Raw genomic sequence first — 24,472 nt, forward strand, 5'->3', positions numbered from 1 at the left:
ATAACAATGATTTGTTTTCTGTCGATGAATGTATCCAAACAGTTGCTCACCTGTCTAATAAAACACGTAATATATTAAAGCGTCTTTGGTGTTTCCATGGTTTCTAAAAATTAAGAAAATATATAGGGTAACATGGCTAGGCCTATTATTTCATTATTAGGTGACGCACGGACATAGTGTTAAATGTCCTTGGAAACATTTGGGAGAAAATTGTTTCTAATAAATTGGTTATTGAATCTTGTATCTAGAAACTGAACACTATTTACTGTTAAAAAGGGTAGATGGCGTAACAACTGAATATGTAAAATCATTTTTTCTGACTGAACACCAGTAGCTTTAATAAGTGAAAAATATTCCTTTATAGAGTTTTTTTTTTAAACAAAATTGCTCATAAAAAAACCCAAAAGACAAATATGTTCATTTACATTATTTACATACATTATTGAAGACAGATTTGTTACTTTTCAGTATAGTAGGCTAATTTTAATAAAGAAAATAAGAGAATATCACATGCTTTGCAGCTGAGTATTATAATTGTATTTGATAGTTATAATTGCATTGTAACTTATTATTAATCATTTCATTAGAGGAGGCAGATGATTCGCTGTGGCGACCCCTGAAGGGAACAGCCGAACGAAAAAGAAGATTTGTTAATTAATAATTAACATTAATAATTGCATTTCATAATTGATAACATTTAGATGCCAGAAGCAAAAATATTGATAGCTTTGGGAATATGTGATTCAAAACTTAAATTAATAATTGATTTTATAATTTAAATTTTTTTTGTTGTTTGTTTATGTGAATTACTATTATTTTTAGCTTGTGAACAGCATGGTGAACAGGACTTTTATTTTGGTCTGGATGTGACGTCATAAGGTGGCGCCGCGCGCCCCTGCGTCTGTGACTCGGCTGAGGAAAGGTTTGTGTTTTTAATATTTTCTAGCGTTTAAAATCAATATAAACTGTTCCAACTATCTTATAGAGATCTCTGAAATAATTATTACTGAATATAGTATTGCAATACAATAAAGAACATTAATGGACGTTTTGTGAGTAAAGTGCATCATTGCATGCAGCAGAAAAGCTGTGACATTTCTCAATTACTAACACTTGGTAGTAGAGACAATAGAAACAGAGCTTTTTGAAAGTCTGAGTCACTTCAACCAAATGTTTTGCTATATGATTCAATGATTGACATGCTGGTCAATGTTGAAAATGCAACAAGAAAACAAAAGTGTTTGTTGAACCTATATAATCAGGCCATTAACTGACTCCCTTACCAGTGCACTGCCTACTCAACTAGAGCTGATTGAGACGCACCGCCAGATATTTGTGACCCCTGCCTGTGAAACCCCCTTTTTTTTCTCTCTTTTTTGATTCACCGATTCTACATAAAATCATTCTACATAAGTAAAGAAACATTTGTGAAAATATGATATTTTGATATCTTTCAAATTGACTGAGTAAGACCTTGTCAAAGACTTGCTGAGTTTTTGAGATCCCAATGTAAAAAAAGGTTTATTTTTAAAACTTTTAACTTTTAACTTTTAAAATGGTACTGGTGCCTAAACAGTGCCTGAACTGATACTTGTGATACTGAAAGAAAGAAAAAAATCTTTAAATTGAACAATTTATTAAAAGTTTAAAGGATACTTAAATATATAAATATAAATAAATACAAAACATAACACATTTACTTAGCAAATGAACAGTAAAACCTAAACCACCTAACCCAACTACAATAGGCATAATTTAACACTAAATAACAGTTACAGTCCTAATAACAGCAAAGTAGTTGGTATTCTTGGTATACTACAAACCAGTGCAAATTCTTGTGCAAAAATATGACCTTATTCTCTAGCTAAATATTTTAGAACGCATCGCCTTATTTTTCCATGGCGACACATCATGCTTCTCACGTGACACAACAGCCACAATAGTGCTGTAAGACACCTTTGGTTTAATTAATTAATTAAAAAAATATTAACATCCTGCTTATTCTGATTTTAAAATATGTGTAAGTGAATGTGTTTTGTCATTTGAAACCCTCATGTTAGTTGATCCGTAATCCGCTATGGGCGCCGCCATGTTAGTTTGTGCCGCAATTCAGTAATATGATCTGTTTTACGACAAGTAAATTCGTCCACGTCTAACAAAATACATGAAATCAAGGCTGTTTCTCAAAACCAAGTACGCAAAACTTAAGACTTAGTTAGTTAGTTCTGACTTGCCAAATTTGACTGTATTTCTGCAAACGGAACAGCAGCGTTCTTGATAGCGTCACTCTTCTTGCTCCGGCTACTCCGGTTATCTCTCTATGTATATTTGTGGCTACAATAAAACAAAATATGTTATAAAACACCACTCTGCCTCTTTTTGTTTTTATTTAAAAACATCTTACACATAATAATAGCCATACAAATGTAGTTGACATAATAATAGCCAGGCAATGCATTGATAATCTTCACTGCATAGCATATATTTATGACAAAGCGAAATATAAAACACAACACTGCCTATTTTTGTTTACATAAAAAAATTAAACATATTAATATGTGGTGTCCCACATTGTATTAGGCCCTTACTACTATGTACTTGTTTAACAAAATGAAGTACAATGTACTTTTTATGTTCACACGGGTAAAGTTAGGGACATTTTTATTGTTTATTTATATGGATCCCATTAGCTGAAATTCTATGCAATATGCTAGTCTTCCCGGGCTTTTATATATATATATATATATATATATATATATATATATATATATATATATATATATATATATATATATATATATATATATATGAAAGCTTCTGAAAGCTTCAAATCTGCCAAGCGGAAACAGATGCTGTTGCGTCGTCCATATTTTTTAACGGCCTATGGTTTTGTCCAAGAAAGACTACTATCAATAACCAAACCCAACAGTTTAGCCTTTACTACTTGTTGTATACTTGTTGTATGCCTGGCTGTACGCAACTTGAATTCCGATCCAAACTTCAATTTTTGTTTAAATCCAATAATCATACTTTTAGTTTTGGATATATTTGAGACTAATTTATTTCCACTAACCCACTCATACACCGACTTCAATTCTCTAGACAAAACATGATTAAGTTTGTCACATGAGTCTGCAGCATAGTAAACAGTTGAGTCATCTGCAAACAGGTATTGCAGTATGGACAAGTTTAAGGGTAGGGTTAGGGGTGCGGGAAGTGTCAACAGTAATTATAAATGTAACCACAGAAATGAATTAAAGATGTCATTACATGCAGATGCAGGTAATTTTTTACTAAATGCAAGCACAATGCAAAAATTTGCATTGTATCAAATTATTAATTTAAATGTTAGTAGTACATAGTTGTTAAGGCCACCTAATACAGGGAGTGCAGAATTATTAGGCAAGTTGTATTTTTGAGGATTCATTTTATTATTGAACAACAACCATGTTCTCAATGAACACAAAAAACTCATTAATATCAAAGCTGAATATTTTTGGAAATTTTAGTTTTAGCTATTTTAGGGGGATATCTGTGTGTGCAGGTGACTATTACTGTGCATAATTATTAGGCAACTTAACAAAAAACAAATTTATACCCATTTCAATTATTTATTTTTACCAGTGAAACCCATATAACATCTCAACATTCACAAATATACATTTCTGACATTCAAAAACCAAACAAAAACAAATCAGTGACCAATATAGCCACCTTTCTTTGCAAGGACACTCAAAAGCCTGCCATCCATGGATTCTGTCAGTGTTTTGATCTGTTCACCATCAACATTGCGTGCAGCAGCAACCACAGCCTCCCAGACACTGTTCAGAGAGGTGTACTGTTTTCCCTCCTTGTAAATCGCACATTTGATGATGGACCACAGGTTCTCAATGGGGTTCAGATCAGGTGAACAAGGAGGCCATATCATTAGATTTTCTTCTTTTATACCCTTTCTTGCTAGCCACGCTGTGGAGTACTTGGACGCGTGTGATGGAGCATTGTCCTGCATGAAAATCATGTTTTTCTTGAAGGATGCAGACTTCTTCCTGTACCACTGCTTGAAGAAGGTGTTTTCCAGAAACTGGCAGTAGGACTGGGAGTTGAGCTTGACTCATCCTCAACCCGAAAAGGCCCCACAAGCTCATCTTTGATGATACCAGCCCAAACCAGTACTCCACCTCCACCTTGCTGGCGTCTGAGTCGGACTGGAGCTCTCTGCCCTTTACCAATCCAGCCACGGGCCCATCCATCTGGCCCATCAAGACTCACTCTCATTTCATCAGTCCATAAAACCTTAGAAATATCACTCTTGAGATATTTCTTGGCCCAGTCTTGACGTTTCAGCTTGTGTCTTGTTCAGTGGTGGTCGACTTTCTGCCTTTCTTACCATGGCCATGTCTCTGAGTATTGCACACCTTGTGCTTTTGGGCACTCCAGTGATGTTGCAGCTCTGAAATATGGCCAAACTGGTGGCATCTTGGCAGCTGCACGCTTGACTTTTCTCAGTTCACGGGCAGTTATTTTGCGCCTTGGTTTTTCCACACGGTTCTTGCGACCCTGTTGACTATTTTGAATGAAACGCTTGATTGTTCAATGATCACGCTTCACAAGCTTGGCTATTTTAAGACTACTGCATCCCTCTGCAATATATCTCACTATTTTTGACTTTTCTGAGCATGTCAAGTCCTTCTTTTGACCCATTTTGCCAAAGGAAAGGAAGTTGCCTAATAATTATGCACACCTGATATAGGGTGTTGATGTCATTAGACCACACCCCTTCTCATTACAGAGATGCACATCACCTAATATGCTTAATTGGTAGTAGGCTTTCCAGCCTATACAGCTTGGAGTAAGACAACATGTATAACGAGGATTATGTGGTCAAAATACTCATTTGCCTAATAATTCTGCACTCCCTGTATAAATTAGGTCTATATGTGGTTCATGCAATAAGTATGCATATATGATTAACCTCACTGTAATAAAATTAAATATGACATAAAACACAACCCCCAGTCTCTTTTTGTTAAATGTCAGTTTAATGGTCAAAAAATAAATAACTTCACTTTGCCCTCAGCCAAAACAAATAGCAATGGAACAACTTATAGATTCATGAGACCAAAGATCACCCATTAGATCTACACAAGACCAATTATATCTCATGTTTAACCACTACAAGGATATCAGAGCCAGCGGCAGACGTCAGCAGGACTAGCCGAGGAAAGGCTGCTCTCGCCAGATTAATGAGCGCTGAGCGCCCGGTGGCCGACTGGATCTCAAAAGGTTCAAATAGGAGTTGTCTCTTTTTAAATAAATCACTGATTTGAGCTACGTTCTTGCCTGAAATTGTGACACAATAACAGATAACAGTAGTTTTATTAAATGATGTGGGTTTTCTCATCCACTGCTGAAGCTTGTTTGTTGGTGCGAGATGCATTCGGGGATACCGGTCTGTCTGAAGTCCACAAAGTCTCCTCTCGATGCATCCATGATAAAAGGTGCAGATCAAGGACTCATCCGGGGATTTGAACTGTACTTGGCTGGATGTGTACTTTATATTGGAACAGGACTAACAATAAAGAACAATGAAAGAACAATGAAAAAGAGAAATTTAGTAGCAGTCATAAATTTGCCTTTAAAATAAGCTGTCTTGGCAGAAGGTGGAGCTACAAAACAAAAAAGCTGTGACTGAAATTACGGTGATCACACTAAGAAATCCACGCAGAAATTGGAAGTCGGAATTTCCTTGCCTTTCCCCACCTGATTGTTGCTTGTGCAGATTGCAATTGCAGTTTGCACTTTGTAAATGTGGAAAAGATGTTTCTGAACCGAATTATAAACAATCAGCAGGTGTTTCTGCACTGAAAGTAAACCGAGAGATGTTTTACACTTCCAGTGTAGGAAGTCCACATCCAGTATTTGTTTTATTTTTTTGGCGCAAAATAATAAAGTGTAGTGTAAATAAACTCATTAATGTCAGTATTTATCATTTTATAAATGAAATTTTTAGTACTGTATTTCGAAGCCCTTGGTATAATCTATCATTTACAGCTATAAACACAAATGACCCGTTTTCATGGCTATGTCTACTTTGATGCTCTTAATCTCATAAATAGATTGAGACTTTAGCCAGGGTTTCACAGACAGGGTCACATTTAGTGTGGATTTATTTTTGTTTCTGTTCATTATTCTCTTCTTAATCATAACAAATTGTCCAATCACACAGAGATCCACGTGACACTATTATAAAGATGGCGTTTATTAAAGAAGAGAGTGAAGACATGAAGATTGAGGAAACATTCCAAGTGAAACAAGATACTGAGACACAAACAGGTTGGTTTCATTCTCAAAGTTGAACTCTGTAATTTGATCCTAATTAAAATGTCCAACTCTATGTCCATTTAAAGGAACCTGTGCATAACTCTTCTGATGACGAAATTTGTGTCGCGCTCACTGTAGACAGACCCTCGTATACCCGTAAAAAGTGAAGTATACTGTGGCCTTAATGCTGCCTTCCGTTAGCCTGGACCCACCACTCTTGTACATTTCATTTGTACACAGAGTCTGGCGACACTCCATTGATAAATGTTAATTTCCTTGAAGCCGGGTACTCTGTTGAAATTTACAACGATTGGATCTGCCATAAACAATCGCTAACATCATGCAGCGTTCACCTTAGCCAACTCCTTTACCACTAGCCTGTTGCATACATACTCCGTCTGCAGCCCGTATGCAGTGCGTTGTTCTGTTGTACTTTCACATATGCGTTTGCAGTGTGCAACTAATCCGCGGCTGTATACCACAAACACAGCATTTATTCATTAAAGGACAACTCCGGTGAATTTTTAAGTTTATCTTGATCGTTATATCTTTGTGAGTACAGTCTATAGAAGAAAAAAACGAACCAGATTGGTCCTTGCAACACGGAATTATTACAGTTAATGCCCAGAGCATGCATGTAAAGGGTGTCTTTGTGCCTCTTAACAGACACAAAATGCTATTAAAATGTCTGTCCAACATGAACAGGTCTCTCACACGACAACGAGATGCGTTTAGCCACTAAGCCGTTGTTTAAATTCACCTGTTTTAGCCGGCTAGCTGTGTCTCGCGCTGAAGTCCCTTGGGGACTCAGCGGTAGCTAGAAAGTCGAGAAGAGCATCGTGTTTATGAAGAGGCTCTGCTCATCGGCTGGTCGGTCCTCAGTATTGAACGTGTCCGAGAGAAATAGTTTTCGATTCTGTACTGCTGATCCTGAGGACCGCTGCTCGTTCAGATACTCGTGAGTTCATCAGATCTCTCAGCAAAACATGACTCAGTTCAGTGAACGGTTAGAGTTACAACATATAATTCAAGACAGTAGTTTATTTATATTCGGAGGGACTGTCACTCATGTCATAAAGTGAGTAACTAAAATAACGTGTGTGGTCAGCGCTGATTTAAGACGCGAACCGTTTAGAACGATTCAGTCCGATTTGGTGAACTGGTTCGCCCGGTTCATTAAAAAGAACCGGTTAAAAAGAACGATTCGTTTGTGACCGGACATCACTAGAGTATTGATCCGATCGGGCTCACGAGTGAAGAAGAAATTGTTCGCGTTTGTGCCTTTCTGAATTGTACAAATTCGCACTGAACACTTGACTAACTTACAAAGACACAACACAGCCGGGCTGGTTGAAGAAAAATGCCATTCCGTGGTTAAAGACGGGTGCAGCCACTGTGGAGTGTGGAGGTAATGTAAACTTTATTTATCCTTCCATTTGGGCACACCCGGCTTGAGGAAAGATGTGCAATAATTTAAAATAATCTTGCTTTACACAAACTCTCTTTGCTCTTACCAACTGGACTGCCTTTTTTTCCGGCTACCGCTGCGTCCCCACGGGACTTCAGCGCGAGACACAGCTAGCCGTCTAAAACAGGTGAATTTAAACAATGGCTAAGTGGTTAAACACATCTTGTTGTCGTATGAGGGACCTGTTGGACAGACATTTTAATTGCATTTTGTGTCTGTTAAGAGGCAATCAAGATACTACAATTTAAAAACTAAGGGTATCCGCTCAATTTAGATTTAATTTAGCAGCATGATGATTATTTGTTAATAAGTTATAGGTTTAATATAAGTGAGTTTGCCATTTTGTGTTTTTTATTAAGAATAACAATAAACATAACATTCAAGGAATTACCGCCCCCGAATTGCAGCTAATTCAAAATATAAAGTAAAAAACACAGCAATTTAAAAGTGAGCTGGGAAACAGGCGGAAACTCCTACTCCAGAAGCGTGCACCCTATATCCAACATGATATCAGATGCACATGCAAGCCCAACCGTTTAAATATACTAGCAGGAAGATGTGATGTTTTTGTTTTTTTTTATTCCCCCCAAAAATTGGGACGCTATGTAATATGGAAATTAAAATTTACAAATCTCATAAACCCATATTTTATTCACAATAGAACATAGAAAACATAAAATGTTTAAACTGAGAAACTATACTATTTTACTTGTCCCTTGCACCTGGTTCTGAATCTTTTGATTTTAGTTTGAGGAATATTATTCTGAAATTGCTTTCACAATATGTGGATGTCCAGTGTGAAAGGACTCTAGACTGTATGTTTTACTTTATCAAGTGAATCCAGGAAAATGTTCAAAGCTGTAGCTGTCGCAGATAGAGTATTTTTCTTTCTGAATATTTTGGTCACTTCTTGAAAGTTTTGTTTTGTTTGTTTCAAAATGTTGGGATTCATGAACACTTATTTTGAGAATAATATATTTATTTTGCATGATAGTTTGGCAATAGTGACACCTACAGGAGAAATTGAGTAACCTAGGACGTACCAGTCATGTGATTTGATTTGCATAAAACATGGAAAACATGAGGTGTTGCGCACACGAATTGAGAGTTCTGAAGATTGAAAAGAGTGTTTGATAAGATGTCTCCTAATGTCTCCTGAATCCTGATTGGAAAGCACACGGTATGTTTGTTTATAGCTTGGTTGTTGTTTGTTTATAATTTAATGTACTATGTGTATTAATTTCAGTTTCATAAGATATGGTCGTAATCGAACAACGTCATGGAAAAAACAACTTAAACACGAATTTGATTGTAATTTTTATTTATTTTCAGTTTTTCACGTTGTCCATTTGATATGTGTGATTGTCCTGAAGACAATAAATATTGAAGACATCGAAGGCATCAGTTGAAGCGTGGTTTTTCTGGTCCGGAGAAAACATTCAGGAGCCGTTATAGTGAAAAACGTGTATTCACAACCCCTTGGAAGAGTGCAAGAGTTCATCATGGAAAAGGAAAGATCGTTGCCAGCCCTCGATGTGAAGAGCATTGTCTACGCGGTGGAAAATGTGGCCATTGGTGAAAGTGAAGATGTCGCCATTCAAGGGAGCATCGCGATTTCGTTGCATTAAAACTCCATTGCGTTTTACGTGTCTGCATTCCTTGCCGCGCAGAAGAGACACGCAAGAAGATTATTGCTGCAGTGACGAATGATAGCCACAAGGAGGTAGTGTCGCGACGTGTTGGACAATTAATTTGTCAATAAGAGTTGCTACCTTTGGATTTACAGGTCAGACTGTATCTTTTCAGCTTAATCTCATTGGATGTTGCCTTAACACATATTCTAGTTTAAATTGTATGCAAATTGTTGAAACAAATATTTGCATTTGATGTTTTTCTAAGTTGATTGAAGTGAGTAACTTGTTTAATAATTGACATTTTGCAATTACCACGTAGTATTAAGGCTTGTTATCAGTGTTTAAAGCTGAATAATAGTGTGGTTTAAATCAAGTTACAGACATGGAGCAAAATAGAGCAGACAGTTATGTCTTAGACCAAGTAATTCAAGCTCTTGAAGATGAAAAGGCACAATTAGAGGGGAAATTAAAAACTGAAATTGATGTCTTTGACAGACAAAACTATGAGGAACGCTTAGCAGAAATTAATGTAGATCTGGAAGTTAATAAGACAAGACTCCTGGAATCATCATTACGAGTTGAGCAAGAAGTTAGGCGATCAGAAAGAGAAAGGCGTCCAACAGAAAAAATGCTTGAGTTGAGACATGATGAGTTAGAAAAAAAAGAACGCAAGTTTATGTTCACATACTTAAACTTCAAAGCTGAAGCGCAGTTTATCAGATCTAAACTAAAAGAAGAATGCGCTAAAAATGAGTTGAATGACATGATGGAAACGGTAGGGAAACGTGAGGCAGAGTTAAAACAGACATATGAGAGTATACGTGCACTGAACGTCCCATCTCAAGATATCAGAAGGAGAATGGACAGCTGCTCTTCAGTTACTAGTGAAATAACCGCACTTCTGAAAAGACGTTGCACAGAAGTTGGCACTAAGGCGTTTGATGCTGAAGCTGTAAAAGAAACACTCACCCAGTTACTGCAAAGAGATGACGCCAGGTCAATTTATGGATCAACTGTGTCGAGAGCTGAAAGAGATAGTCAGCAGGGAAGTCATATGTCGGTAAAAAGGGCGGAAGCAGCGGCACGTTTAGCTGCAAAGCGTGCTGAACTAAAGAGAGAAAAAGAAATCTCAGCTCAAAGAAAAGAGGTACTAGCTCAACAAGAGAGGTTGAAAATGCTGGAGGAGCAAAGGGATTTTGAAGTCATGGAAGCTGAATACATTGTGTATGCAGAAGAGGAATCAAGATTGAATGCTGAAATAGGAGAGACTAAAGAAAAAAATACTCTTCCTCCACGTCAGCATCCACTGCAGCACAATAACCCTTCATGCGACAAGCTTTCCCAAAAAACTCAACCTTGCTCTGAAAATGAGTCAGAGAAAAAAGTAGATGAGGTCTTGTTAGTGAAAGCACTAAAAGAATCCCTGGCCATGACTAAACTTCCAGCTCCAGAGCCGTTCACGTTTACAGGTGACCCACTCAAGTTCACTGAATGGCGCACTTGCTTTAAAGCTTTGATCGAAACAAACTGTACAACTCCCGCACATAGGCTGTTCTATCTGAAAAGGTACATAAGTGGAGATGCGCTTAGTGTACTAGAGGGAACATTTTATAGGAGTGATGAGGATGCATACATGCAAGCTTGGGATACACTGAACAAACGTTATGGACACCCTTTTGTCGTTCAAAGGGCTTTTAGGGCAAAGCTGAGCAATTGGCAAAAAATTGGACCTAAAGAATCGTTGAAATTAAGGGAGTTTAGTGATTTCCTCGTCTCTTGCAAAAATGCAATGCCGCATGTACATGGTTTGGGAGTTTTGGACGATTGTGAAGAAAACCAGAAATTGCTGCAAAAACTTCCTGAATGGGTAACAACTCGCTGGAATAGGTATGTCACTAAAGCACTAGATGAAGAGAAGCCATATCCAAATTTCACTGAGTTTTCAGACTTTGTGGCAGAGGAGGCACGTATTGCATGTAATCCTGTGTCCTCACTACTTGCTTTAAAGCATGCAGATGAAAGGCCTGCAAGGGAGCAGAAACGTCTCAAGGCCAGTGCTCTGGCGCAAAATGCTAAACCCATTGCAAAGAGCTTGAGTGCATTGGAAAGTGAGAAAGGCTTCAAACCCAGCCCTTCTTCCATTCAGGATAAGAGGCAAATAGAATGTGTTTGCTGTCAGCAAAATCACTTTATATACAAATGTGAAAAGTTTGCGGCAATGCCTCTTGAGGAGAAGAAAAGGTTTGTCATCAACAATAAGATGTGCTTTGGTTGCCTCAGAATCGGTCATATCTCCAAAAACTGTAAAAAGCGAGCTACTTGCAACATCTGTAGACAGAGTCACCCCTCTCCACTACACGAAGAACGCTCTCAAGGAGTAAAACCAGAAGCTTCACTTGAGGAAAGGGCTTCCACTAGTTTATGCAGTGTAGAGATGGACAATGGTAATCATACTTCGATGATCATTCCAGTGTGGCTCTCTTGTGCAACAAAAGACAGCCCAGAAATTCTATCCTATGCATTACTGGACACGCAGAGCAGTAATACATTTATCAGTCAGGACATCTGTGACAAACTGCAAGCAAACACAGAGTCTGTGAAATTAAAGCTGTCCACAATGACGGATAGAGCTTCAATTGAGAATTGTCAGAGAGCAATTGGGCTAAGAGTGAGAGGTTATAATCTGCAAGAGTACATTGAGCTTCCACCTGTATACACTCGAGAATACATTCCCTTGGAACGAGATAGCATTCCTACTATCAAAAAGGCTCAAAGATGGAGTCACCTGCTCAGTGTTGCAGACAAGATGCCGGATTTGTTGGATTGTCCTGTAGGGCTTCTAATTGGCTATGATTGTCCAAGGGCTCTGAAGCCAACTCAAGTGATATCAGGAAAGGATCACGAACCATACGCAGTCAAGACGGACTTAGGATGGAGTATAGTGGGATCCATAACACCCAGTACTTGCTCTAGAAATGTAGTGGGGTTCTGTCATCGCATTTCTGTAAAGGAACTCCCAGCTATCACACCTGCCTCTGTGATCAGGGCATTAGAAGCAGACTTTCGGGATACAGACTCAAGAGAAAAGACAATATCTCAGGAAGACATTCAGTTTCTTCAACATTTGGATGAAACAACTCAGCACAACAGAGAAGGACATGTGGAAATGCCCTTACCTTTTAGAGAACGTCCTCAATTACCGAACAATAAGCAGCTTGCTACAGTTCGCTTAAAACATTTGAAAAGAAAACTGGAGAGAAATACCAAATACAGAGAGGACTATGTGAGGTTTATGGAGAGTGTATTTAGAGATGGTGATGCCGAAGAAGCAGAGGCCACATCAAAGGAAGGCAATACATGGTACATTCCGCACCACGGGGTGTATCATCCCAGGAAGCCAGAAAAAATAAGAGTGGTATTTGACTGCTCTGCCAAATTTGAAGGTACGTCTCTAAATGATCACTTACTCGCAGGTCCAGACTTAACAAATGCTCTGACAGGAGTGTTGTGTAGATTTCGTGAGCATCAGATTGCAATTGTTTGCGATGTGGAGAAGATGTTTCATCGCTTTCACGTCAGTCCAGATGATCGTGATTTCTTGAGATTCCTATGGTGGGAAGAAGGGAACACTGAAAAGGAACCTAAGGAATACCGCATGCAAGTGCATATTTTTGGAGCGGCATCCTCTCCGGGTTGTGCGAACTACGGCATGAAATATCTTGCCAGTAAATATGAAAAGGACTATCCACTGGCAGCGAGATTCATTCGCAAAAATTTCTATGTGGACGATGGACTGGTCAGTGTTGATTCCATCGAGAAGGCCAACAGGTTGATTGGTGAAGCGAAAGAAGTCTTGGCAAAGGGAAAACTGCGTTTGCACAAGTTTGTGTCTAATGTCAGAGAAGTCTTGAGTGCAATTCCAGAGAGCGAACGTGCCAGTGTTGTGAAGGATGTAGATCTGAACTACAATGAGCTTCCAATGCAGACTGTACTGGGAGTAAAATGGAACATAGAGACTGATACATTCTCATTCAAAGTTGACCTTCCTGAAAGAGCTGCCACTCGGCGAGGCATTCTGTCAGTGGTTGCCAGTGTGTACGACCCATTAGGTTTTATCGCTCCTTATGTCTTGATTGGGAAAAGAGTGCTCCAAGAGATGTGCAAACAAGGGGTAGGATGGGATGAACCTCTTCCCTCTGATCTGAAACCAAAGTGGGATACATGGCTCCATGACTTGGAGAATCTCCAAAGGGTTCAAATACCAAGATGCTTCATTCCTGAAAATATGGGCAAAATCCAGAAAATAGAGCTGCATCATTTTTCAGATGCCAGCAGTGAGGGTTATGGGCAGTGTTCATACATTAGGATTGTTGCTGATGAACAAGTGCATTGCGCACTGGTTATGGGTAAGGCTAGAGTAGCACCTACGAAAGTTTTCAGCATACCACGCCTTGAGCTGACCGCAGCCACAGTTTCTGCGGCAGTAAGTCATGTTCTTAGAGAAGAGCTTGATCTGAAGGTAAATGAGGAGTTTTTCTGGACCGATTCCCAGGTAGTCCTAGGGTATATCAAGAATGAAGCTCGGCGCTTTCATGTCTTTGTAGCTAATCGTGTCCAGAAGATTAGAGACTCTACGGATCCAGGGCAATGGTTCTATGTGGAAACAAGTCAAAATCCTGCGGACTGTGCATCTAGGGGTCTCAAGGTGGCAGACCTGATGAACTCAAGTTGGTTGATGGGTCCCAAGTTCTTATGGGAACGAGATATTATCACTCATGGAAATCCCCCAGAGCTTCTTGTAGGTGACCCTGAGGTAAAGGTCTTGAAAATAGATGCTTGTGTAAGAAGCAGCTTTCTTGAAAGACTATCAAGATTCTCAAATTGGAATACAGCCCTCAATACGATTGCAAGGATTAAAAGACTGGTGAAAAGAGACAGGTCAGGGTTCATTAGTGTAGAGGAGAGAGAGAAAGCAGCTTTTGTGCTCATCAAAGCAGCACAAAAAGAAGCCTTCGAAGAAGAACGGAAATGGCTCGATCAAAACCCTGCTAAGGTGCCAAAGAATAACAAGTTATACCAACTTGATCCTATCCTCCAGAATGAACTGCTCAGGGTTGGTGGACGCTTAAGAAAATCTAATGCAGCATTTGAGGTGAAACATCCAGTAATTCTTCCCAAGGAAGGCATTGTCACGCAACTAATCCTTGACCATTGTCACAAGAAAACTCAACATCAAGGCCGAGGTCAGACCCTGAATGAGCTCAGAGCCAGTGGATATTGGATATTAGGTGCCAGCAATGTAGTGGCCAAGTACATCAAAAATTGTGTTACTTGCAGAAAGCTGCGTAGACCAGTTGAAGAACAACGTATGGCTGACCTTCCAGCAGACAGAGTGGAACCCTCTCCCCCATTCTCGTATTCTGGTATTGACTGTTTCGGGCCCTTCTACACGAAACAAGGTCGGAAGGAATTCAAAAGGTATGGTCTGTTGTTTACGTGTTTAAGCTCCAGGGCTGTACATTTAGAAATGTTAGAGGATCTCACTACCGATGCATTTCTGAATGCTCTAAGATGTTTCATAGCAATCAGAGGAGCCGTTCGACAGATTAGATCCGACCAAGGCACGAATTTCATGGGGGCGAAGAATGAGCTGGAGAAAGGTTTGAAGGATCTGGACCAAGAGAGGATCTCAACCTATCTTGCAAGTAAACAATGTGATTTCCTTATGAATGTTCCTGAAGCAAGCCACATGGGAGGCGTGTGGGAACGCCAAATAAGGACAGTTAGGAGTGTGATGAATGCTGTTCTGGCTCAAGCTAAAGGAAGACTGGATGACAGCTCATTAAGGACATTTTTCTACGAGGCAATGGCAATTGTAAATAGTCGGCCGCTTACGACTAACACAATAAATGACCCAAAGAGTGTTGAGCCTTTGACACCTAATCATCTGCTCACGATGAAGACTTCAGTGCCTCTTCCTCCTCCTGGCAAATTTGTCCGTGAAGATCTGTATGCTAGGAAAAGATGGAGAAGAGTGCAGTACTTGTCTGAGCAGTTTTGGAGCAGATGGCGCAAAGAATACCTGGCCAACATAAGCCTCAGACAACAGTGGCACACGCCTAGAAGAAATGTTCACGTTGAAGATGTCGTAATTGTCAAAGAGGACAATGTTCCCAGAAATGAATGGAGGCTAGCTAGAGTTGTGGAGACAAATGCAGACGATGATGGTTTTGTGCGAAAGGTTAAACTCCAAATGGGACAAAGTAAGTTAGGAAAAAAAGGTGAACGATTGACGCAAATGTCACTTTTGGAGCGTCCAATCCAAAAATTAGTGGTAATCGTTGAAAATAATTCCTAAACTTAGTAGAGGAACCACAAAATGGGATTAGACAAAGTAATCTTGACATCTAAAATAGTGCTGACCAAATAGGGTTTAAATAGAAGTCATCAACACTGGTTGTGAAAGTGTTAAAAGGTGAATGATAGTTAAATAACAGCTTAAATGAAAATTACAGGCTTTATTGAGTTGATCAAAATATTGCTGACATAAATCCTTGTAATTTTGGTGGCAGTGTAGCTGTCGCAGATAGAGTATTTTTCTTTCTGAATATTTTGGTCACTTCTTGAAAGTTTTGTTTTGTTTGTTTCAAAATGTTGGGATTCATGAACACTTATTTTGAGAATAATATATTTATTTTGCATGATAGTTTGGCAATAGTGACACCTACAGGAGAAATTGAGTAACCTAGGACGTACCAGTCATGTGATTTGATTTGCATAAAACATGGAAAACATGAGGTGTTGCGCACACGAATTGAGAGTTCTGAAGATTGAAAAGAGTGTTTGATAAGATGTCTCCTAATGTCTCCTGAATCCTGATTGGAAAGCACACGGTATGTTTGTTTATAGCTTGGTTGTTGTTTGTTTATAATTTAATGTACTATGTGTATTAATTTCAGTTTCATAAGATATGGTCGTAATCGAACAACGTCATGGAAAAAACAACTTAAACACGAATTTGATTGTAATTTTTATTTATTTTCAGTTTTTCACGTTGTCCATTTGATATGTGTGATTGTCCTGAAGACAATAAATATTGAAGACATCGAAGGCATCAGTTGAAGCGTGGTTTTTCTGGTCCGGAGAAAACATTCAGGAGCCGTTATAAAAGCTATGAGAAACTATTAAAACCTTCTGTTTATCAATATGATGAAAAAATAAAATAACATTGCTAAGTAATTGATAATGTATCATCATTGTTTTAGAAAAAGGAACATTTAAAAGGAACTGTACTGAAGCTCTTTGGAATTGCACCAAATGCATCATGTGAGATTATTTTGATATACAGTCGAACAAGTTTAAACATATTTAAGTTTGTATGATTTGTTTTGTGATGGTTTGTTGGTGTGATTTTGCCCATATAGAAGTAATGCTATGTAATAATAATAAATAGTTGGCTATCAAATCAAGTAATTAAAAAATGTATATAGCACACAATACAAATAGTTGTAAATTTCTAGAGCAAAAAAACTTGATTTAAAAGTCAAAACACAATACATTTGTCCACATAGATACAGGCTGGTCTATAAACACTGCAAATGTGATTATGAGAGGACAGATTTCTGTCAACACTACAGCAAGGTTATTAGCTTGTGGGAGGCCGAGCATACAGTAGGTACGGAAAGTATTCAGACCCCCTAAAAATGTTTCACTCTTGTTATATTGCAGCCATTTGTTAAAATCATTTAAGTTCATTTTTTCTCATTAATGTACTCACAGCACCCCATATAGACAGAAAAACACAGAATTGTCGACATTTTTGCAGATTTATTAAAAAATAAAAACGGAAATATCACATGGTCCTAAGTATTCAGACCCTTTGCTCAGTATTAAGCAGAAGCACCCTTTTGATCTAATATAGTCATGAGTCTTCCTGGATTTGGGGATCCTCTGCCATTCCTCCTTGCAGATCCTCTCCAGTTCTTTCAGGTTGGATGGTAAACGTTGATGGACAGCCATTTGCGGGTCTCTCCAGAGATGCTCAATTTGGTTTAAGTCAGGGCTCTGGCGTGGTCATTCAAGAACAGTCACAGAGTTTTTGTGAAGCCACTCCTTCATTATTTTAGCTGTGTGCTTAGGGTCATTGTCTTGTTGGAAGGTGAACCTTCGGTCCAGTCTGAGGTCTTGAGCACTCTGGAGAAGGTTCGTTCAGAATATCCCTGTACTTGGCCACATTCATCTCTCCCTCGATTGCAACCAGTCGTCCTGTCCCTGCAGCTGAAAAACACCCCCACAGCATAATGCTGCCACCATAATGCTTCACTGTTGGGACTGTATTGGGCAGGTGATAAGCAGTGCCTGGTTTTCTCAACACATACCGCTTAGAATTAAGGCCAAAAAGTTCTATATTGGTCTCATCACACCAGGGAATCTTATTTCTTACCATCGTGAGCTGTGTCCCAATTCAAGGGCTGCGTCCTCTGAAGGCTGTGTCCTTCGAAGTGCGCGGCCGACGCGGCCTTCAAAGGACGCACCGAGACTTGTTTAGAGTGGAAGGTATAGCGGATTGCGTCACCGCGGCGCGACGAAGGCCGTCCCAATTCAAACGTCCTTCGAAGGCTCCTTCAAAATAACGCCTTCAAATGCGTCCTTCTTTTCCCGTGAAACGAAGGATACTCGGATGGATGCTTCGCAGCCTTGCCAACCCCAGAATTCATTGCGCGCCGCGACGTCAGATTTTTTTTAAAAAGAAAGCCAGATTACACATAAATGCACCGTAAGCATTGGGATTCAATTTACTCCAGTAGCCTTATCTAATGATAAATAAATAAAAAATGCAATAAATATTCAAATGTCAACTAATATGTAACCAACATGCCAGTTTATGTAGTTTATACTCTTTATTATGTACATAAATGGACGGAAGTGAACATCTTTAGTTGTTTTGTTGTTAGGCAGTTCAGTTTGTTACTGCTACTCTTCAACGGCAGCTGTCACAGTTGTTAAACATTACAAATGCTGCAACAAAATATATTTACTCTGTATTTGAGTTTAATCTTCATCTCAGAGGCAAATATTGTAGTTCAATAAAAAACTGACTTTTTATACATGGATATTAGATTCTGATATTGTTTTAAAAATATGAACATTATAGAATCCAAAAATAAAATACACTAAAATATGTCTCAAGATCCGGGATAGGAACCATTGGTCCTGGAGGGCCGCTGTCCTGCAGAGTTCAGCTCATAGAACAGTTATGCATATTCAAATATGTTATGGTTTGATTTTGAGGATGTAAGTTCATTTAATTTATTCATCACTCTTTCTGAAAACATCTAAGCGACATGGCAGCAGTCGACTGAGTCAGCACTGCAAACCTGTTGGACAGGTGGAAATATGCGCTGATCCCAGATGATGTCCCGCTGACAAAGGCTTTACCAGGGTCTCTATTGTGCAGCCCACCCAGGGTCTCCACCCTGCTCAATAAAAGTCTACATAAAACCCTTTCTTCCATTATTTTTTATGTACAGTTCATTTAACATTTTATTTAGTTTTTCAATCTTAAACGTACCTTATCTTGTAAATACTTGTAAACAAGTACTGTAAATAATTTTTTAGAACAATTTATTGTTTCATTTACAAATTAATTGACATGACAAAAATAAATGTAGCCAACAGAATAATTGATTTCATTTACAAAACTTGCATGACAATAATGTAAACAATTTATTGGTTTCATTAAAAAAAAAAATTGCATTACAAAAATAAACAATGCAGAGAAATAACTTTTTATTTACAAATAAAAGCTGAAGTCCCTCTGAAATGGGCCTAGCGACGCCCATGGTCCTCAGGGCTGGAGGCATGAGGACAGGGGGGTTAGAATGCCTGTCCCAACACCTCATCCATGAGGACAGGAGGGTTAGAATGCCTGTCCCAACACGTCATTCATGAGGACAAACCATGGCCAAGTTTTCCACTCCCTCACCTGTCCCAGGACACTTGCAATCCTAATGCAGAGAAAATGAACATTCCTGTTAAAAACAACAAACACAACAGCAATACATGTCAGAAAAGATGTGTCTATTAACTTGCATACATGTATTTTTTTTAGTTGTCCCAATGTTTTTGTATACCTGCAAGGCAGGGGTGGAATTTTAAATATATGATGCAGCTATACATTTTGTATGTATTATACATGTATACAAAATACTCCAGAAATCATATTTCTAGATACTCAAATTTGGTTAAAACATTTGTCGACACAGCTTTTATGATAGACTATTGTTATCAACTGGATAAGGAGGGGTATAAGTAAGGGATAATGTACACCCAGCCTGTTGTTATCGCAGAATAGACCCAGACAGAGTGATCAGTGTCAATCCACACTGGCCGAGTTTTTCGGCCGGGTAAATAAATACTAATTTGCTGCTCTTATTTTAATAAAGCTGTCTGCTAACTGCTCCATAAAGCAAAATAAAATATTACATCAGATCACCTAAGGATAAAGCCGCAGTGGTAACGCAGGCGTCAAGTTCACGTTAAGAAATAAAGACCCCAGGTTTTTAACACTTTCGTTGGGTATTTGAGTAAATTAAAACACAATACTTACATTTATATTTGTATTCCTCTGCCGTGGGATGGGCTAGGCTGCGAAGAATCCGTTCTGGTTCTATCCTTCGCGTTCCGGGGAGATAGGGTTGCCAGGTCTCTGCAACAAAACTAACCCAAAACTCCCAATACAATTTTCTCCATTGAGCGGCCAAATTCTCCCCTGAATTTGTGCGTTTGGGGATGGTGGAGCGCCGAAATCGTACTTACAGGGTTGAAAATCAACCCGTGGAAATATTTTTTTACCCGCAACAACAACATAAAAGTATCCCAATACGGCGTGAAAACCGCGGACTTGGCAACACTGACGGCAGGCCGCATTAGAAGGCTCCTTCGAATTGGGACAGCCTCGTCGCTCTGCGGTGACGCAATCGGCCTTCAAATGCGGCCTTAGGAGGATGCAGCCCCCAAATTGGGACACAGCCTTGGAGTCCTTCAGGTTTTATTTTTAGCAAAGTTCATGCAGGCTTTCATGTGTCTTGCACTGAGAGGCTTCAGTCGGGCCACTCTGCCATAAAACCCCGACTGGGGGAGGGCTGCAGTGATGGTTGACATTCTTCATCTTTTTCCCATCTCTGGAGCTCAGCCTCAGTGTTCATTGGGTTCTCCCCTGATAGCTCAGTTTGGCCGGACGGCCAGCTCTAGGAAGGGTTCTGGTCCTCCCAAACGTCTTCCATTTAAGGATTATGGGGGCCACTGTGCTCTTAGGAACCTTAAGTGCAGCTTAATTGCACAAGTGCACAATTATGTCTCAGCTCTTCGAGCAGTTCCTTTGACCTCATGATTCTCATTTGCTCTGATATGCACTGTGAGCTGTAAGGTCTTATACAGACAGGTGTGTGGCTTTCCTAATCAAGTCCAATCAGTATAATCAAACATAGCTGGACTCAAATGAAGGTGTAGAACCATCTCAAGGATGATCAGAAATGGACAACATCTGAGTTAAATATATGTGTCACAGCAAAGGGTCTGAATACTTTGGACCATGTGATATTTCAGTTTTTTTTTTTTATTAAATCTGCAAAAATGTCAACAATTCTGTGTTTTTTCTGTCAATATGGGGTGCTGTGTGTACATTAATGAAAAATGTAACGGGGTTTGTATACTTTACGTACCCACTGTACTTGTTGGAATTAATTGATGTAAGGTGGTAGTCATGAGAGCCAGTGCCAACCTTAAATTGAATTCTTGCTGCAAATGGGAGCCATTGGGGTGAGATCAGGAGGGGAGTGATGTGGGTTCTCTTTGACTGTTGAAGACCAGATGTGTTCTGGATCATCTGCAGAGGCTTAGTTGCAATAGTCCAGTTTTGGACTATTGCAAAACTGATGCTGTTAAAATGCAGGTGGAAAGTTCAGTTGGTAACTGAACACATCCCCCTGGTTCCTTGCTGTCCTGGCTGGCATTAGTGCTGTAGAAATGGTTTTGCAGAGATTACACGGAGCTCCATCTTTAAAAGGTTGAGCTGGGCATGATGTCCTTCATCCAAGCTGAGAAGTCCAAAAAGCAGGCAGAGATACGAGCGGAGACGGTGAGATCATCAGGTTTTAATTACTAATAGAGCTGTGAATCAGCTGGTAGTAGGAGAAGCTTTATGATCATACCCAGTGAGGCAAACAAGCGAAGAATACCAAGCATAGAACCTTAAGGCATCTCGGTGATTAGCTGTTGTAAATCAGACTCCCTCCTCTTCATGAAATCTTGCAAGATGATCTTGTGGCTGAAGCCACCGCCCAATTTAGAAACGGTGGGCAAGAAAATCTGGTGATTTTACCATGTCAACAGCAGCAGACAGGTCCGGTAGTATAAGGACAGATGATTTGGAGTTGGAGTTTGCCAGCCGAAGAGGTTCAGCAGTGGTCAACAGGATGAACTCCATGGAGTGTCAGGTTTTGATGCAGACTAGTTTTTGTCAAGTTGGTCATTCTGTGAGAGAAAATCTGAGGAGATTGAACACAAATCTTTTTGACTTAACAAAATGGAGTCTGGTCTGTAGTATTCAACAACTGTAGGGATAAGTGTTGGTTTTTTGAGCTATGCGGATACCAGAGCATCATTAAATGCAGAGGGAAATTTGATAGTAGTGTGAAATAGGTTGAGTCAGAGCTGTTAGTAATGTCAGTGTAAACATTTGATAGAAAAAGTGGAAGTAGACCGAATAGAGAGGAGAATGTTAAATTTGGTATTAAGAATTTAATGTGGTTTTCTTTTTGGTTAAGTTGATTGGGGAATTGCACTTACATCTGTCAGCAACGAATGGACCATCACATCATGGTCATCATGTTAGGTCATTCCGAAGTTATAACAAAAATGTTGCTTCTTGACAAAAAAAAAACTTAAATCATTACATGTAATTACTGTTTTTGGTCTGATGGTTGAGGGAGTTTGTTCTTTTTTCTCCCCTTTCCAAGGTTTTGGGTCTTAATCCCTAGAAGATGTAGTAAATGTAAGATTGAGATGAGTCTATAACTAACCAGATCTCCTCGGTCAATTTTTTTTTAAGGGATTAACTGCCAGCTTGAAAGTTTTTTGGATAGGTCCTAAAGTTGGTGAAACGTTTTGATGCTTTACATATCTGAATGTTTTTATGTCTGTTCCTTTGTGTCATTAAACTAGGATTAACTTGGGCTTTTTTCACTTTAGACCTGATGGAGCTGAACGAAGAGAGTCAAGATCTGAATAAAAAGGAAGAAAAAGATCAATATGAGGATCATCGTGATTTTATAACTGGAGTAAAATCTTTTAGTTTTGATGAACATGCGCAACATAAAGTTCACATGAAAATTCCCAATGGAGGAAAAACGTACACATGCTCACAGTGTGAAAAGAATTTCAGTCAAAAAGGACACTTTGAAGAACACATGAGAATTCATACTGGAGAGAGCCCTTTCACTTGTCCACAGTGTGGAAACAAATTTACTCAAAAAGGAAGCCTTAACAGGCATGTGAGAATTCACACTGGCGAGAAGCCTTACACCTGCCAAAAGTGTGGAAAGGGTTTCAGTCAACATGGAAACCTTGCAGACCACATGAAAGTTCACACTGAAGAGAAGCCTTACACTTGCCAACAGTGTGGAAAAAGTTTCAACCGAAAAGGAAATCTTAATTGCCACATAAGAATTCATACTAAAAAGAGCCTTTTCACCTGCCAACAGTGTGGAATGAGTTTCACTGTAAAAGGAAGCCTTACCAGCCACATGAAAATTCACACCGGAGAAAAGCCTTACACGTGCCTTCAATGTGGAAAGAGTTTTAATCAACATGAAAACCTTAAAGTCCACATGATCAGAGTTCACTCCGAAGAGAAGCTTTACACATGCCCTCAGTGTGAAAAGAGTTTCAAACAAAAAGGACACTTTGAAGTCCACATGAGAGCTCACTCTGAAGAGAAGCTTTACACATGCCCTCAGTGTGAAAAGAGTTTCAATCAAAAAGGACACTTTGAAGACCACATAAGAATTCACACTGGAGAGAGGCCTTTTACCTGCCAACAATGTGGGAAAGGTTTCAACCGAAAAGGAATTCTTAACAGGCACATGAGAATTCACACTGGAGAGAAGCCGTTTATATGTGGTCACTGTGGAAAGAGTTTCCAATATAAAGTAACCCTAAAGTATCACATGAGGATTCACTTATGAGAGAAATGTTTTATACTTTAATATTTTATAAGTGTGAAATGAATTTCACAGACTAGAAACACATTAACATTTTTTTGCAGTTTTGGGGCCCTTTAAAAGTTTTGACATTTGTGCTTTTTTCTGTTGCTTTTATTAATGGCAAAAGTGCCATTACGCAACATGTATGTACATGCTTGTATTTTTGAGAGAATAGTGTTTATTGGTGTTTTTTTGAAAAACCTAAACATTTAAGACTCTGAAATAAGCCCACAAAACACACAATAGATATGTCCACAAGACCTTTGACTAATGGGTGTTTTTGCCTAGAGTTTTAAAGAAAACCTTTCAAAACCAACAATCATGAATAATCTTGTACTTCACCAGGGCTGTAGTCAAGTCCACCTTGGTCGAGTCCAAGACCATGACTAGTCTAGATCAAGTCCTAAGATGTCATAGTAACATAGTAACTTTTATACTAACACTGACAGATGTGGTGAAGCTTGTCCACGACTTTGTCTCCTCCAGGCTGGACTACTGCAATGCACTCCTTATCGGCATCCCTAGCAAAAATCTCCAGAGGCTGCAGTGTATTCAGAACAGTTCTGCTAGGATCCTCATGAGGGTGCGCAAATATGACCACATCACCCCCATTCTAAAATCACTCCACTGGCTTCCTGTGTCGTTCAGGATCGAGCATAAGATCTCCCTTAATCTCTTCTTCAATCTATTGATCGCTTTTTATTTTTCTGTTTTATTTATTGTATTTTATTTTATTTACTTATTTATTGTTGTTGATTGTTTTAATTCTGTTGCAGTTTGAGATT

The 24,472-nt window shown here is 39.1% G+C and overlaps 1 protein-coding gene and 1 long non-coding RNA gene across 3 annotated transcripts; one reads left to right on the forward strand and one right to left on the reverse strand.

The window, feature by feature from the left end:
• Window positions 1-866: 866 nt before the first annotated feature.
• On the forward strand, window positions 867-24,472 carry LOC137049703 (gastrula zinc finger protein XlCGF57.1-like). The gene is made up of 3 exons (XM_067428323.1): window positions 867-922; window positions 6,227-6,333; window positions 22,675-24,472. The coding sequence occupies exons 2-3, from the start codon at window positions 6,252-6,254 to the stop codon at window positions 23,667-23,669; spliced, it is 1,077 nt and encodes a 358-aa protein (XP_067284424.1). The 5' UTR covers window positions 867-922; window positions 6,227-6,251; the 3' UTR covers window positions 23,670-24,472.
• On the reverse strand, window positions 19,111-20,409 carry LOC137049720 (uncharacterized). Of its 2 annotated transcripts, none has more exons than XR_010899684.1 (3): window positions 20,033-20,409; window positions 19,364-19,430; window positions 19,111-19,320 (listed from the first exon to the last, which is right to left on the reverse strand). It is a non-coding gene; the product is annotated as an uncharacterized lncRNA (long non-coding RNA). The 2 variants fall into 2 exon arrangements; XR_010899685.1 differs by having other exon boundaries at window positions 19,364-19,454.

Source organism: Pseudorasbora parva, chromosome 20, assembly GCF_024679245.1.
Source record: "Pseudorasbora parva isolate DD20220531a chromosome 20, ASM2467924v1, whole genome shotgun sequence".
NCBI classification, from domain to species: domain Eukaryota; kingdom Metazoa; phylum Chordata; class Actinopteri; order Cypriniformes; family Gobionidae; genus Pseudorasbora; species Pseudorasbora parva.

Bases quoted from the DNA above. Each gene is read 5' to 3' on its own strand.
- LOC137049703 (XM_067428323.1), top strand. From the start codon at position 6,252: ATGGCGTTTATTAAAGAAGAGAGTGAAGACATGAAGATTGAGGAAACA. The intron at 6,334-22,674 runs GTTGGTTTCATT...TTTTCACTTTAG, and splicing joins AGATACTGAGACACAAACAG to ACCTGATGGAGCTGAACGAA.